The 14,967-nt window shown below is 49.6% G+C and overlaps 1 protein-coding gene across 7 annotated transcripts in view; it reads left to right on the top strand.

The window, feature by feature from the left end:
- Nucleotides 1-10,795: 10,795 nt before the first annotated feature.
- PHF14 (PHD finger protein 14) overlaps nucleotides 10,796-14,967 on the top strand; it is a 312,624-nt gene continuing 308,452 nt past the window's right edge. For 4 of the 7 annotated variants that reach the window (XM_014603199.3, XM_019497872.2, XM_014603197.3 and 1 more), the window contains exons 1-2: nucleotides 10,799-10,924; nucleotides 11,104-11,214. In XM_014603199.3, the coding sequence (XP_014458685.1) occupies nucleotide 10,924; nucleotides 11,104-11,214 (112 nt within the window). In that variant the 5' untranslated portion in view covers nucleotides 10,799-10,923. Of the gene's footprint in view, nucleotides 10,925-11,103; nucleotides 11,215-14,967 lie in introns of all 7 variants that reach the window. The other 3 variants (XM_059728970.1, XM_059728969.1, XM_014603196.3) reach the window with 3 other exon arrangements.

Below are 14,967 nucleotides of genomic sequence, written 5' to 3'. Positions count from 1 at the left end.
TTGGCTTGCCATGAAATTTGGCGTGCATGCAAAGAATCCAGGGTAGAACTAATAAGCCATATTACTGTTATCTGAGCTAAAGATTTCTGAAATACAACTTTCCTGGTGACGGGAGAATGGCCTTTTTCCCTCCCACCAAAAACGTTGATGAATTCTATTCGTGTTTTTTATACACACCTGGGGAATCAAAGTATGGCAGTAATTATACCCCAAATGGCCATGATTACTCAAAACTTATCCCAGATAGTTCTTACTGGAACTCACCTTTTTCAGAAAAGCACAATTTTATACAGTATGCAAAAGGACTTAGCTCTCTACAGAGGCATGCATCTAGTGGATTACACTGCATCCATGAACAGAGTGTCCAGGAGGGTTTCTAGCCTATTGGTATTTGTAACAGGGAACCCTAACCCTGTTACTTGAAGGAAGATCAAGGGTTCAGAAAGTATCCAGATGAAAGAGAAGAGAGGGGTGTGTGTAACAGGGAACCCTAGCCCTGTCATCAGAAGATAGGTCTGCCCCTTTAGGGTCAGAACTTTCTGGGCACAGAATGCTAGTAAGGAAGGGGTTAAATACCGAGCCTGGCCAGCTAGTCAGCTGACCGGAAAGGGCAGGCCAAGGCTATAAAAACCTTGGGGAGAGCAGCAGTAAGGGCCAGCAGCTGAAGGGGAAGGAGTGCATCCCAGAGCTCCATGGAGAGGCCTGGTGAGTGGTCCAAAAGGCAGGCAGAGGGGACTATGGAAGCCCTGAGAGACGACAGCTGCCTCAGAAGCCGACGGTGGGGAGCCAAAGCATGAATCCGGTGTAAATGTAAGCTGGCATGCGGCTTGCTTTGATCACAATTTTTTTTTCCTTGGGGGCAGTTATTGCCCATGGATGGGACTGTCCATATTTCTTTTGGTTATTGAATAATATCAGTGGTTTGGGTGAGGCTATTAGGGGAAGGAGGAGGCCTCATTTGGTAGCCCACTACAGAGTGGGGACCCCGGTGCCAGTGAGGGCATGACTTTTTGGGGGTACATAGGCCCTGGCACCAGTAAGGGTGCAGGATTTTGGGGTGCACTGACCTGGCACCAGAAGGCATGACCTTAAAAGGCCAGGGTGGTCTGGTTCATCTGACGGTCAATTTTGTTTTTTTTTGTGGGACTGGTTGGGGCCATCCCCTGGCCTTGAACTTGTGCTGCCCTGGCTGTGGGACTAGGGCTGAGACCTCTGGGCCAGGGAGGCCAGGCTCTAGATTGGAGCAGGAAAGAGGGCCATGAGCCTGAAGACAGTGAAAAAAAAGGCTAGAGGCTCAGAGTCAAACACTGTTTGGTGGGTTTAGAAAGGGAGGCCTACCTAGAGAAAGACCGGGGTCAAGGCCTGTGGAGGCTAAAGACCCCAACATAGGAAATACAATAGGCAGTCTCCCACTTTCAGGAACATTAGCATAATAATTTCCATCAAGACGTGGCAGGCAAGAGGGAGAGAGTGGGACACAAGAAACCTTAAAGGGGACTCCAAGGGCGCCCCACATAGGGTGCAGATAACAGGGAAGATGGTGCTGGGGAAGGCAACCTATTACAGTATTCCTGAGAGGTGGGTGTAATCTCAGTACAGCAGATTTTTCATAGATTCACATACTGTAGAGTCAGAAGGGACCACAATGGATCATCGTGTCCGACCCCCTGCCCCTGGCAGGAAAGAGGACTGAGGTCAGATGACCCCAGCTAGGTGGCTATCTACCTCCTCTTGAAGACCTCCAAGCTAGGTGATAGCACCACCTCTCTTGGAAGTCCATTCCAGATCCTGACCACCCTTACTGTGAAAAATTTCTTCCTAATATCTAACCTAAATCCACTCTCAACTAGTTTACACCCGTTATTCCTAGTCACTCCCTGGGGCGCCTTAGTAAACAGCACTTCCCCTATTCCCCGTTGACCTCCCCTAATAAATGTATAGGCGGCCACAAGATCTCCCCTCAGCCGTCTCTTGTGAAGGCTGAAGAGATTCAGCTCTCAACCTCCCCCCACAGGGTCTATCACGAAGGCCACTAATCATGTGAGTGGCCCTCCTCTGGACCCTCTCAAGATTCCCTGCATCCCTCTTGAAGTGCGGCGCCCAAAACTGGACACAGTACTCCAACTGCAGCCTGACCAGTGCCGCATAGAGGGGGAGCATCACCTCCTTTGTTCTATTAGTCATGTACCTGCTAATGCATGAGAAGGTGCGATTGGCCTTGTTGATGGCCTTGTTACAGTGCTGGCTCATGTTCATCTTGGAGTCAGTTATGACTCCAAGATCCCTCTCTTCCTCCGAGCTGCTGAGGACAATCCCCAACCTATAGGTGTGCTGGGGGGTTCCTCCTTCCCAGGTGGAGTACCTTACATTTATCTTTATTAAATTGCATCCTATTTCTCTCTGCCTATTGATCCAAACTGTCCAAGTCAGCCTGAATCTGCTCCCTGCCCTCCGGTGTACTAACATTACCCCATAACTTGGTATCATCAGTGAACTTGGAGAGGGTGCTCTCCATGCCCTTGTCCAAATCGCTGATGAAGATATTGAATAATCTCAGTCCGAGGACTGAACCCTGCGGGACTCCACTGCCCACCTCCCTCCAGGCCAAGAAGGAACCATCCACCACCATTCTCTGGGTGCGGTCCCGAAGCCAGTTGGCCACCCACCTGACAGGGTAGGCATCCACTCCACAGTCTGCTAGCTTCCCAATGAAGATAGGGTGTGAAACTGTGTCGAAGGTCTTCCTAAAGTCCAGGAAGATGACATCAGCCTCGGCTCCCGCGTCCAGGCAGTGTGTGACCTGGTCATAGAAGGCTACAAGGTTTGTCAGGCAGGATCTACCTGTGACAAACCCGTGCTGGCTTCCCCTCAGCATCATTTCCCTTGCTGGGCCTGCACAAATGTGTTCTTTGATTATTTTCTCTAGCATTTTCCCAAGAATAGAGGTAAGACTGACAGGTCTAAAGTTACCTGGCTCATCCCTTCTCCCTTTCTTGAAAATGGGCACCACATTGGCCCTTCTCCAGTCCTCAGGGACCTGGCCAGAGCACCATGAGTGCTCAAACAGCTGTGCCAGTGGCTCAGCTATGACACTGGCCAATTCTTTCAGCAGCCATAGATGGAGGTCATCTGGGCCTGCTGACTTGTACCCATCCAGCTCCTCCAGGAGCTCCTTAACTATTTCAGAACTAACCGTAGGCAGACTGGTGCCATGTGGACATCCATCAGTGATCGAGGTGGGGGAATTGGCTTGGTCGGTACATAGAAATACTGAAGCAAAGAACTCATTGAAGAGCTCTGCTTTTTTCTCTGTGTCAACCACCAACTGTCCTGATTTGTCTTGCAGGGGCCCTATGTTGCTCTGAGCTTTCCTTTTGCCCGCTATACACTTGAAGAAGGACTTTTTATTGTCCTTGATTGTTGAAGCCAGCCTGAGCTCAAGCCCCGCCTTGGCCTGTCTAACTGATTCCCTGCAATAGTGCGCCAGGGAGATATATTCCTCCTTGGTGGCTGCTCCCTGCTTCCATTGCCTATACAGCTCTTTCTTTGCCCCCAGACTCTCCTGGAGTTCCCTGTTCAGCCAAGGGTTTTTTTTTTTGCCCCCTTACCTCCCTTCCTATGTAATGGGATAGACTCCTTTTGAGCCCCAAGGATCACTCCCTTGAGATACCTCCAACCCTCCTGGACCCCCATATGCTCTATGTTCTTGAGTTGTATCCCCTCACTAACTAGCCTTCTAAGCTTGCTAAAGTTGGCCCTTCTGAAGTCCAACACCTTAGCCCCACTTGTTACTTTACCCACCCTTCGCTGTATAGTGAACTCGACCAAGTGATGGTCACTATCTCCCAGGCTACCATGAACTCGGATGTTCCCCACGAGATCATCCCCTGTTTCTAAGACTAGGTCAAGCAAGGTGCTACCACTGGTGGGACTAGACACCAGCTGGGTTAGGTGGAGGTCCTGCACACAATGTAAGAACCTCCATGAGCAGCTTGTTTTGGCTGTCTGCTCCTCCCAGCAAATATCTGGGTAGTTTAGACCTCCCATGACCACCGCTTCCCTTGCCTGTGTGGCGTCTGCTAGCTGACCAGAGATTACATCGTCTAGCTCTTGTTCCTGATGAGGAGGCCTGTAGTAGACCTCCACAACCAAGTCCTTTTCCCCTGCCCCCCACCAGATCCTGACCCACAAAGCCTCGGTGTTTCCCTCTTTAACCCCTGCCTTAATGGTGGAAGACGTATACTGCTCCTTAACATAGAGTGCTACCCCCCACCTTTTTTCCCCACTCTGTCACGCCTATGCAACCTATACCCCTCAATGCCTACCGCCCAGTCATGTGTAGAATCCCACCATGTCTTGGTTAGTCAGACTAGGTCATACTGGGTGCTAGCAAGCAAGAGTGCGAGCTCCTCCTGCTTGTTCCCCATACTCCTGGTGTTTGTATAAAGACATTTTAGTCCCCTAAAGGGGACTTTTGTTGCTTTCTAAAAAGGAAAACAAGTATGAATTCTTGATGGAAGGGGAAGAGAAGAAGGTTGTAAAGTAGCTGGGGAAAAGAAGTAAAGAGGAGGGAGAAAAAATGGGGCCAGGAGAAAAGTCAAAAGGAGGTGCAGGTTACTAGGAGTGGGAAGGGCAGGTTAAGGCACTAGAAGGAGATGTATGAGTGTGGAACAGGTGCTGCCTCAGAGGGGGCTACAGCACTCCCTAGGGCTACCCTATGCTTGTTCCCTTACTTCAGTTCCCCCTCCTGGGCCACCTCCATTCTTACCTGCCATGCCTTGATGTGAAAATTAACATACCATGGGAGGCTGCCTTCAGATGCCCACATCTTGGCTTTTGGTGCCTTGTCCCACCCTGCCCATCATTAATCTGTGAATCAGCTCATTGGTAACTAGGGTGGCCATCACAGAGAATAGTCTGGTTGTCCTCTGTTGATAGAAAACCAGATGCCTTTCCTGAAGAGAAAAATAGAGGACATAAAGGCATGGGGTTTCATATCAAAAGAGGACAGAGTAGCAGAAAACCAGAATGTCCTCTATGATGGCCACCCTATCCCTAAACCCTGGCAGGGCTCTCTCCTTCTCCCTTTTAGCCCTAGCTGCCCACCAGGTCCCTAACCCTAGCAGGGCTCTCATTAGGGTTTAGTACCTCACAATATGGAGGGTTCTCTGGGGCACTCCCCCTTTGACCTCTTCTCTCTTGTCCTCAGATTCAACTGTCTGTGCCTGACCATCTGCCCCTGGCCCCAGGCACAGACCCCTTCCCCCTGCACCCCAGCCCAATGCCTAGCTGCTAGACCATGGGCATTGGCCTTTCAGCTGCTTCTGTACCTGACTGTCAGCCCCTTGGCCCCCCAGGCACATGTCCCTTTAGGTCCCCTAGACTGGCCACCCTTCAGAAAGCCTCATTGAGCTCCTGCCTGGGCCTTGGCCCTCTTGGCCTCAGCCCAGCTTACTCTGCTTGCCCCTTTTGCAGGGCTCAAAGCCCAGATTGCCCCAGGCACCCTGCCCAGTGATTTTCTTTTCCCCTACAGCCAGAACCCATTCCTGCAGTCTAACACAAACAACAACTAAAACATAAAACTTGCCTCCCACCTATGCAGCCTGCCTGTTGGGCTCCTTCTATAGTGAGGGTCTGAGCTAATCTGACATTTGTGTTCCAGGCTCAGGCTTATATGGCGCTTGCTCCTCTATCTTCCGGTCCCCTGACCTGGCTTGTTGCTATAGGGACCAGCTGCTGATCATTCCCTATTAAAAAGGAAAGTGTGCTCATCTGTCTGCAATCTGCAACCTGAATCCTGGAGCCTTCTCAACTAAGCTTCTTGCAGGCTACACCCACTCCGTTCTTCATAGATTCATAGATGCTACGGTCAGAAGGGACCTCAATAGATCATCGAGTCCGACCCCCTGCATAAGCAGGAAAGAGTGCTGGGTCTAGATGACCCCAGCTAGATACTCATCTAACCTCCTCTTGAAGACCCCCAGGGTAGGGGAGAGCACCACCTCCCTTGGGAGCCCGTTCCAGACCTTGGCCACTCGAACTGTGAAGAAGTTCTTCCTAATGTCCAATCTAAATCTGCTCTCTGCTAGCTTGTGGCCATTATTTCTTGTAACCCTCGGGGGCGCCTTGGTGAATAAATACTCACCTATTCCTTTCTGTGCCCCCATGATGAACTTATAGGCAGCCACAAGGTCGCCTCTCAACCTTCTCTTGCGGAGGCTAAAAAGGTCCAGTTTCTCTAGTCTCTCCTCGTAGGGCTTGGTCTTCAGGCCCTTAACCATACGAGTGGCCCTTCTCTGAACCCTCTCCAGGTTATCCACATCCTTCTTGAAGTGTGGTGCCCAGAATTGCACGCAGTACTCCAACTGTGGTCTGGCCAGTGCCGATAGAGGGGAAGTATCACCTCCTTGGACCTATTTGTCATGCATCTGCTGATGCACGATAAAGTGCCATTGGCTTTTCTGATGGTTTCGTCACACTGCCGACTCATGTTCATCTTGGAGTCCACTAGGACTCCAAGATCCCTTTCCACTTCCTTCGTCCAAGTAAGAGGGGGAAGGGTTCCGTGCTGCAGAGTGAAAGAATAGGAATGGAACAGCTTGTCAGTCTCACATTCTCCCTTTCTAGGTGTATCCTGAAATCTGGTGGACCCTGTTCCTTTTTAGAGTCTAACTCAGGGGTCAGCAACTCCTGGCATGCGTGCCATTAGTGGCACACGGAGACATTTTTCCTGGCATGCCGGGAGGCACACAAAGAAATTGTTTTTTGTTTTTTTCTTAAGTTGCTGCTCTGGGCTCTCCTGTGCAGCCACAAGTCCCAGCACCGTGGCAGGCACTGGGGCGAAGCCAGAAGAACACAGGCAAGGATGCTGTCTGTGCTCTACTGCCCCCGCTCCTTGACCCCAGGGTGTGCCCTCCAGCCTGGCTGACCCCTGGAGGGAGCTGCCCAGGCAGGCAGACACCCTCTGCCACCCAGGGCAGCACTGAGGTGACAAGTGCTGGGGCCAGGTGGTTGGGACAGGGTCTGGGCAGCGTGGGGGAGGGGGGGTGCCGTGGGTAAGCCAGCCTGGTCGGGCCCTTAGGAAGACAGGGTCTGGGCAGGAAGTGGGGGCTGCCCTGGGGCTCTGTGGGCTCAAGCTGTGGTAGGCGGGCAGGTGGGGGTGCCCTGTGGCACCTGTGGTGGGGCCTGGCCTGGCCTGCGCAGCTCCGCAGGGATGGGCCACAGTCACCCTGTGCATGAGGATGCTGCCTGGCTGGGACAGGACACCAGGCTCGGGGGGCTTCCCTCTCCGGAATCGGCCTCCTGAACACTGGGAATAGCACAAGCAAGGCAGAGCCATCCCTGCTGCAGAGGCCTGGCTGCGGGACCCCCTGGAGCCTGGGGACAGCCTTGGCAGCTGCCTCAGTTTGCCCGGGTCCTGGCCTTGCCTACCCGCAGCTCCCCTCAAGGGGCCAGGGCTGGGGCAGGCACTGCACAGAGTTGCTGTGGTGCAGGCTCCCGGCTGCCTCGGACCTAAGCACTGTTTGCGGCGGCTGTTCCCAGAGCCCGGGGAACAGTCTGCGGCTGCAGCTCCCACTCACAATGTACCCAGCTGGCACAGAGACCAAGCAGGGAGTTCCCTGAGCCCGGCGTCCTGCCCCAGCTAGGCAGTATCCCTTTGTGGGCAGGGTGGCTGCGCCCCATCCCTGCGAAGCTGCACAGGCTGGCTGGGCCCCACCTCCAGTGCTGCTGGCCCCTCCGCTGTGGCCCGAGTAGCGGAGCCCTGGGGCAGCCCTGCTCCCTACCTGACACCACCGCTCCTCCAGCTGCAGCCTTCTCATGTGCCTGGCCAGGCCAGCCTGCCCACAGTAACTCCCCCAGTGCCTGCTGCTCCCTGCTCCTCTCTCCCTCTTTTCCCTCATCACAACATGCTTAACAACAACAAAAAATCACAAGTACAAGGCAGTACATGAAGTTTTATTTACTGTCATCAGGTTTTTGTTTTTTGTTTTGTTTTGTTTTTACAGTAAATATCAGGCTTTCTAAAAATTCAAAAAGGCAACATTAATGATTATTAATTGTATTAAATATGCAGTGCATCCTGCCATGTACCCCCTCTACCCCAGTTTTATTTTTGTGGCATACTGGCACTCTGGCACCTTACAAGGTAGACATTGTGTTTTTTTCAGCACTCTGGCCAAAAAACGTTGCCTACCCCTGGTCTAACTCCTCTGGTCCTCTCTCTGTTTCCAATTTAAGAGATCTAGGTAGGGCCTTTTTACCTTGGTGATTAGGCCCCTCTCCCTGCCCCAGAGAGGGAATCTACCATATTTACTCAAATTCAAGATGAGTTCCCCCTTTCAACATGGTGGGGGGACAGCCACTTGGCTTGGATTTGAGTACAAGGCTGGGAAGGCAGATGGCTACTGTGACTCTGGACCTGACCTGGAATCAGCTGCTTTTCCCCACAGGCTCAGCCCTTCCCTGCTCCCCTTTTTTTTGCCTCCTGCTTCCCTCCCACCACTTGTTTCCCCCTCTTCCTGCTGCTGCCACTTACCCTTAGTTGCAGATCTGGCCCTGCTCCAGGCCAGGGATACAGAGCACATGGTGACTATGGACCTGGCTCCTGGCCAGGCCTTGGCCACAGTCCCATGTATTGAATCTAATTATTAGGAGGTCAGCTGAAATTTGAAGCTGTCTTGGATTCAGGTAAATACCATAGTTTGTGAGGGACTGCACTCTATGCTGGCATTGGGGAGTATTGGAAGAAGGTCTGTAACCCTCTCCCTGCTTCGTAGGTGAACAAAAATGTAGTGGGCTTTGTACCCCTGAAGAGACTGAAGCCTCTCTCTCTGACTTGGTGTTAGTTAGATAAGTGCTGAAGGTCATGAAAAATTCAACTCCTAAAACCAGGAAATTAAGGTACGTATGGGTACTCCACAGCTTCCTGTGTGGTAGGGGAACTGGCCAGAGTGGAGAAGGAGAATGGCTGAGCCTGGGGCACAGCTGAAGATGCCTGGCCAAAACAGGTACAGGAAGTTCAACGGCAGAGAGTTACAGGACCTTTGTAAGCCAGATGTGCAGCCCTCCAGTAAGCCAAAGCCCATGAGATGTGTCTGCAGTAATATTGCACACCAAGGAATATTTTTGTGCACTAGTGTCTAAATTAGGTGGTAAATAATAAGCTGGAAATACAGACAGGGAGCCAGGCTACCTGCTACCGGAAATGGAGAACGAGAGTACTTCTTTTTTCTCATGTCTGTAAAGGTTCTGAGACCACCATACAATGAAACTTAAAACCTTTGTGACATAACCTATGTTTGTGATTTCTCACTGGCTCTGTCATCAACTATACATGTCAGACACTCCAAAGCACAACCACCCAAGTCCTTATTCTAGTGCATAGGAAGGAAAAAGAGTGTGGTTAACCTAGTGGAGATAATTCAGACAGGGACTTACAAATAGGGGCTTCTGTTCCTGGTTGAGCGATTGGGCTCTCATGTCTCTGTATCTGCCATTGTCAAATGTGGATAATGAAGCTATCCCTTGGAGAGCTACTGATCTACCAGTGTCCTAATGCACGTCTGTATGACAACTACTTCAATGACCTGTAAAAACATGTTTTCAGCTACAAAGAGGAAATTCACTCACAAGGGCAGTTTCAGTTTTCTTTCTGGATGCCTAGATGACCAGATTTGATCATCTAAGCCCCCTCTACGCAGGCGGGTAAAGGTGTGATGGGATCTAATGTGATCCACACAATTGCCCCTCTTACCATGCCACACATGCATAGCAGGAGGTGTGATTGTGGGATCTCACATTAAATCCCATCATGTCTGACTGCTGGTGCAGGCAAAAAGAAGCAAAAAGAAGCTCTGGCAGCTGGGACCCCCTCAATGGGCTCTGTCATCAACTACACATGCCAAATATTATCAACTGAGGGGGCTCCCAGGCACGGGGGCATTGTGCACGAAACCCCTGGGCCCTGGGGATTGTAGCTGCCTCAATCCCTAGGGCTCAGGGGTACGTGAAACCCTTGGGGCTGAGGGATTGCATCTGCCTCAGTTCCCCAGGGCTTGGCAGCTTCACCCCGGGCATGGTGCATGCCTGAGGCTGACAGCCCCTGCTACACATGCAAATTAAAACTGGATAGCAGCCAGCTATAAAGTTAGCACACATTTCCAAGGTCTAACTTTATAGCTGGTTGGACCTTTTATGGTATGATGGCTACTTTGCATTTATAGCTGGTCTTAAGGTGATTGTGCAATTAACCAGTTACCTGTGCAATGCCCATAATGTGTAGAGGGGCCCTAAGTCCCCAAATGCCACTTACGCAAGGGTTGGCATTTTATTTCTGGGCGTGGGACCGGAGGAGCGGAGGGGCACCCCGTGTGCACGGAGGCCGAAGGCGTGGAGCTGCCCATGTTGCCTCAGCAAGGCTGTCCTGGTGCCTGGCAGACAAGGAGACAAGCCAGTCCCAGAGCTGGGGAGTGACCCGTCTTGCCAGCTATATCACGGATCTCTCTCTCAACACGCGCTTTCTTTAATCTCCAGCTCCTGGATTCACGGGCCCGGCTGGGGGTCGGCGTTAGCCCCGGGCGGAGCAGACAGCTCAGGTAAAGAAGCAGGTTGGGCGCAGCGGAGCCTCCCCGCCCCGCGGGCAGCAGCGCCCCGCCCACACCCGACCCCGGGCAGGGAAAGGGCAGCGGCACCGCGGCAGCTTCACTCTCCTACTGCGCAGGCGTGAGGCTCGCGCAGACGGGGGGGGCGCTCGCGCAGGCGCAGTAGCTTCGCCGGCCCCGGCTCGCGGGCCGGGATCTGCATCCGGGGCACAGCTCTACCCATTGTCTGGGTTCCCGGGCCCGGCGCCGGCGGGGCTTGCGGTGTTGCCGCCGCTGCCGGGGCCTGGACCGTGCCCCCGCCGCCCGGGCCGCCGCCGGCTCCAGTAAGTGGCTTCTGTCCCCGGCCGCGGCCCGGGGCCGCCTTCCCGCCGGGCTCGGGGCTCCGGTCCCTGCCAGCCCCGGGGGTCCCCGCATGCTTCCCCCCCCCCCCCCCCCACGTGCCGGTGGTGGTGGGAGCAGCCTGGCCCGGGCTAACGTGCGCGCCGTGTTTTTCTCCCCACAGTGGACCGCAGCTCGAAGAGGCGGCAAGTGAAGCCCTTGGCAGCTTCGCTGCTGGAAGCTTTAGATTATGATAGCTCAGATGACAGTGACTTTAAAGTGGGCGATGCCTCAGGTAAATGCCTCCCTTGTCTCCTTCTCCTCCGCCCAGCCCAGCTCTTGCTTCCCTCTTTTTGTTGCGCTCTCCCCCTCCGGCCCAGCAGGGTCTGCCTGGCTGCAGGCTGTCTCCTCTGCTTGCCACTGGGGTGATGAACCAGGCTGGGACAGTGTCACCTGCAGCCCCGTCATCATCTGATTGGCAAATTAGTAATCCTGATGGGAGCGGGGAGGGGGGAAATAGAACCCGTGGGGGAAAAATAAGACTGTTCCTGAAATACTAGACTCCTTGTTACAACTTTCAAAGGTCCAATTTTATATAGATATATCAAGGATTGGTAATTGACAGATCACGTTTCTGTCACTGAAATGAGAAATGATATGGAGAGAGTCCAGTGGAGAGCAGCAAAAATGGTTTGGGGGCTGGGGTACATAATGTATGAGGAGAGGCTGAGGGAACTGGGCTGATTTAGTGTAGAGAAGAGGAGACTAAAGCAGGATTCAATAGCAACCTTCAGCTACCTGAAGCGGGGTTCGAAAGAGACTGGACCTTAGCTGTTCTCAGTGGTGGCAGATGACAGAACAAGGAGCAACAGTCTCAAGTTGCAGCAGGGGAAGTTTAGGTTGGATATTACGGATAACTTTCTCACTAGGAGGATAGTAAAGCACTGGAATGGGTTACCCAGAGAGGTGGAGTCTCCATCCTTGGAGGTTTTGAAGACCTGGCTAGACAGAGTCTTGGGTGGGATGATCTACTTGGGCCTGGTCCTTCTTTGAGCAGGGGGTTGGACTAGATGACTTCAGGTCCCTTCCATCCCTAATTTTCTATCGTTCTATGTTGACAGTTGATTTTCCCGCTGGGTATGGTGCTGTTCTTGTGGCAAAAGGCTGTTATGGAAGTATACGTTAGTTATACTTCGGGTGTAAGCCACTACCATTAGGCCATCATTTTATTCTGTATTCTGAAGACTTCTTCATTCATTAAATTCTCCAAAGTGGATCTTTTCTGGACTAATTTCTCAAGCCTGGCTCCAGCAAAAGATTGGGCTGCTTGGGAGGAAAACAATCTATTCAGATTCTAGATTTTTATGACAGTAGCCAAATGCAGAGGCCTGATATGGAGTAGAGCCCTATTGTTCTATCATCTGTACGAACTCCATGGTAAAAGGCATTCCCTTCCTCAAAGTATTTACCATCTAAAGCCTGAACCCTGCAATCCAGTGCAGATGGCTTGACCCCAGCACCTGTGTGGAACCTCCATTTACATCTGACATAAACCCAAACTCAGTAACTGATTTAAGAAACAAATAGAGGAGAGGGAAGGAAGAAGGTACAAGTGGCAAAATACATAGTTTGGGCCAGTGAGTCTCAGCGAAGGTGTTGTGGCACATTGGAGTGCTGTGAGATCCTTTTAATGGTGCTGTGGAGTACTGCACTGTTAGATGTGCAAATACCTACACAAACAGAGGTTTCAACTAGCAGTCTGTAATGTCAAAAACATTCTGACATGTTGTGGATTTTCTGAGTTCATGTGATAGATGAAATGCTCTAGAATTATTAAAAGCTGAAAGCAGGGATTTTCCTTGGGGTACTCGCATCTGAAAAGTTTGAGAACCAGTGGACTAAGCATTTCTGAGTGCACATAGGTCATTGTCAGCTTTCCACCATAGGTGTTGAAACTGGGTACGGTATTGCAAATATACTGTTTCTCCCTTACTTTGTGCCCAATTTTAAAGATGCTGGTATGGAAAGTTGTAAGATAGAACAGCCCAGATGCTTCTCTTGTGAGTTTCTTTGCTAAGCTTCTTTGGAAGCAAGCACATTTCTTACAGAAATACTTGCTGTAGTAGGAGTTGAAGTAGAAGTGAAGCTAACTATATTATCAGTTTCCACTATTAAATCATTTTTAATTCTTGTTCAATAGCATAAGGCAGGATTTGGGGGAAGATGAATATAAACAGTACAAAGATAGTGTGAGGACCCAAGTATTTGAAGAGAGAACTGGGGAAGGGATGAGGAAAGAGAAATTAAACCCTAATTTTAGGGTAATCATAACTTCAGTCACTAAAAGAAATTCAGAAATCAAGTTTTCCATCTAAAATATTGGTATTGGAACTTGGGGTTGATCTTGCTGGACTATGGATGTTGTACATATGGAGATGTAGAGCTTGCTCTAAGTAACATACAATTGTTTAAATCTTTACTTCAATGTAAGGAGCATGAATGGGGATTCCCTCAAGACGCTTCTTTGAAATTGAAGCAGTTTGTGATCTGTTATGGTGATGAAGAATTCATATTATGCAGTCAAATATTCTGAATATTTTTGCATTCAAGTGACTTGGATAACTGTTCTAAAACTTCAGAATTTGTATTTAGTTGAATGGGGAATGCTTACTTGGTTAAAACTGGAAAATAATTATACTTGAAATAACAAAGTTGTTAAGGTTTGGGGTGGGGAAAGGACACTTTTTTAACACACAATTTGGCCTCTTAAAAAAACTAAGAACTGGAAGGGTAATGTAATAAATACTACTTCCCATGTTTCATTATAAAAAATAGACAGTAGCCAGATGCTTCTATAAGGTTGGCTGCTCTAGTTTGAATGTGAGTGGTAATACTTAGCTTTCAGTTCAGGTTGTTGTAGGTCTGGTCTTTTTTTTGATGGAAGAACTACAAAGCTGAATGGACTCAGTGGAACACGTGCATTATTCATGAGAGAGAGATACTAGTTTATTATTGTCTAAAGTGGATTCCGCATTTGATTCCTTATAGTGTTGATCCTTCAGTGTATAGCGCATGGGTATTCATGCACAGGACCATTAAATTCAGTGCGACTTGGACCACAGGGGATCAGTCTGTGTACTGCCTGTTGCAGATTAGGGCCTGTGCATAAAGACTTGAAATTTTGAATCCCAAAAGTTCTATGACACAACTTCTGGTAGAAATGGATTTATCACAAATGTAGATAATCAGGTGGCTAAATGTAAATAGAGACTAGTCTTTTTGTTTTATGTATTAAAGAAATTCAAAAGTTTTTTTGGGTGGCTCTTGTATCTATGTATGTAAGGCTAAAGGTTGTTAAGAGCTATGTAGTATGAGATGTTAGATGCAGCCAGGAGAACCTGTTTGATTTCCAAACCCTTATTGGTACTCACAGTCCCACTGAAATCAGTGGAAGTATGTGTTTCAGTAAGGGTTTGTGAGCTTGGACTTGTTTCAAGGCAATATTTTAACTTTTGAATCTTGGGGTTCTGTACCTTTGATATCTTTTCTTTAATGAGGAAACAAAAAAAAATCCTTTTGTGTTTCAGTAGGTGCCCATAGTGGTTTCATTTATAGCAGTGTCTGTTACCTTGTTTGTAGGTTTCACAGTGGGTATAACCCACACGTTAGTTAAGGTAAGAAGTTAGAGCCTTTTCTGTTTAGCTTTAAATGATTTTGAAACTGTTGGGAATTTGTAGGTATTCCCATTATACCCATAAACCTAATCTTCAGCCTTAATGTTGCATTTGCTTAGTTTTTTGTGATAAATGAAATAATTCTCTTACTCTACATGGTTATTACCCCAAGTAGTGCCTCATAGTATTGTTTTAAAGTTGCATTTATTATTCAAGTCCATGTTTGTTTATTACACATAATTAAAAAAATGTTCCTGGCTGAAAGTTGGCATTATGAGGTCTTAGCTTGAAAACAATTTTAAGAAGAGTTGCTTTGGCCTTTTTATGTTATAGATAGAAAAGAACAAACAGTCTTATAATTTGATGATTTTTTT

Source organism: Alligator mississippiensis, chromosome 5 (genome assembly GCF_030867095.1).
Source record: "Alligator mississippiensis isolate rAllMis1 chromosome 5, rAllMis1, whole genome shotgun sequence".
Taxonomy (NCBI): domain Eukaryota; kingdom Metazoa; phylum Chordata; order Crocodylia; family Alligatoridae; genus Alligator; species Alligator mississippiensis.
The sequence above is the reverse complement of the archived record's forward strand: the minus strand, read 5'-3'. Positions and strand labels throughout refer to the sequence as shown.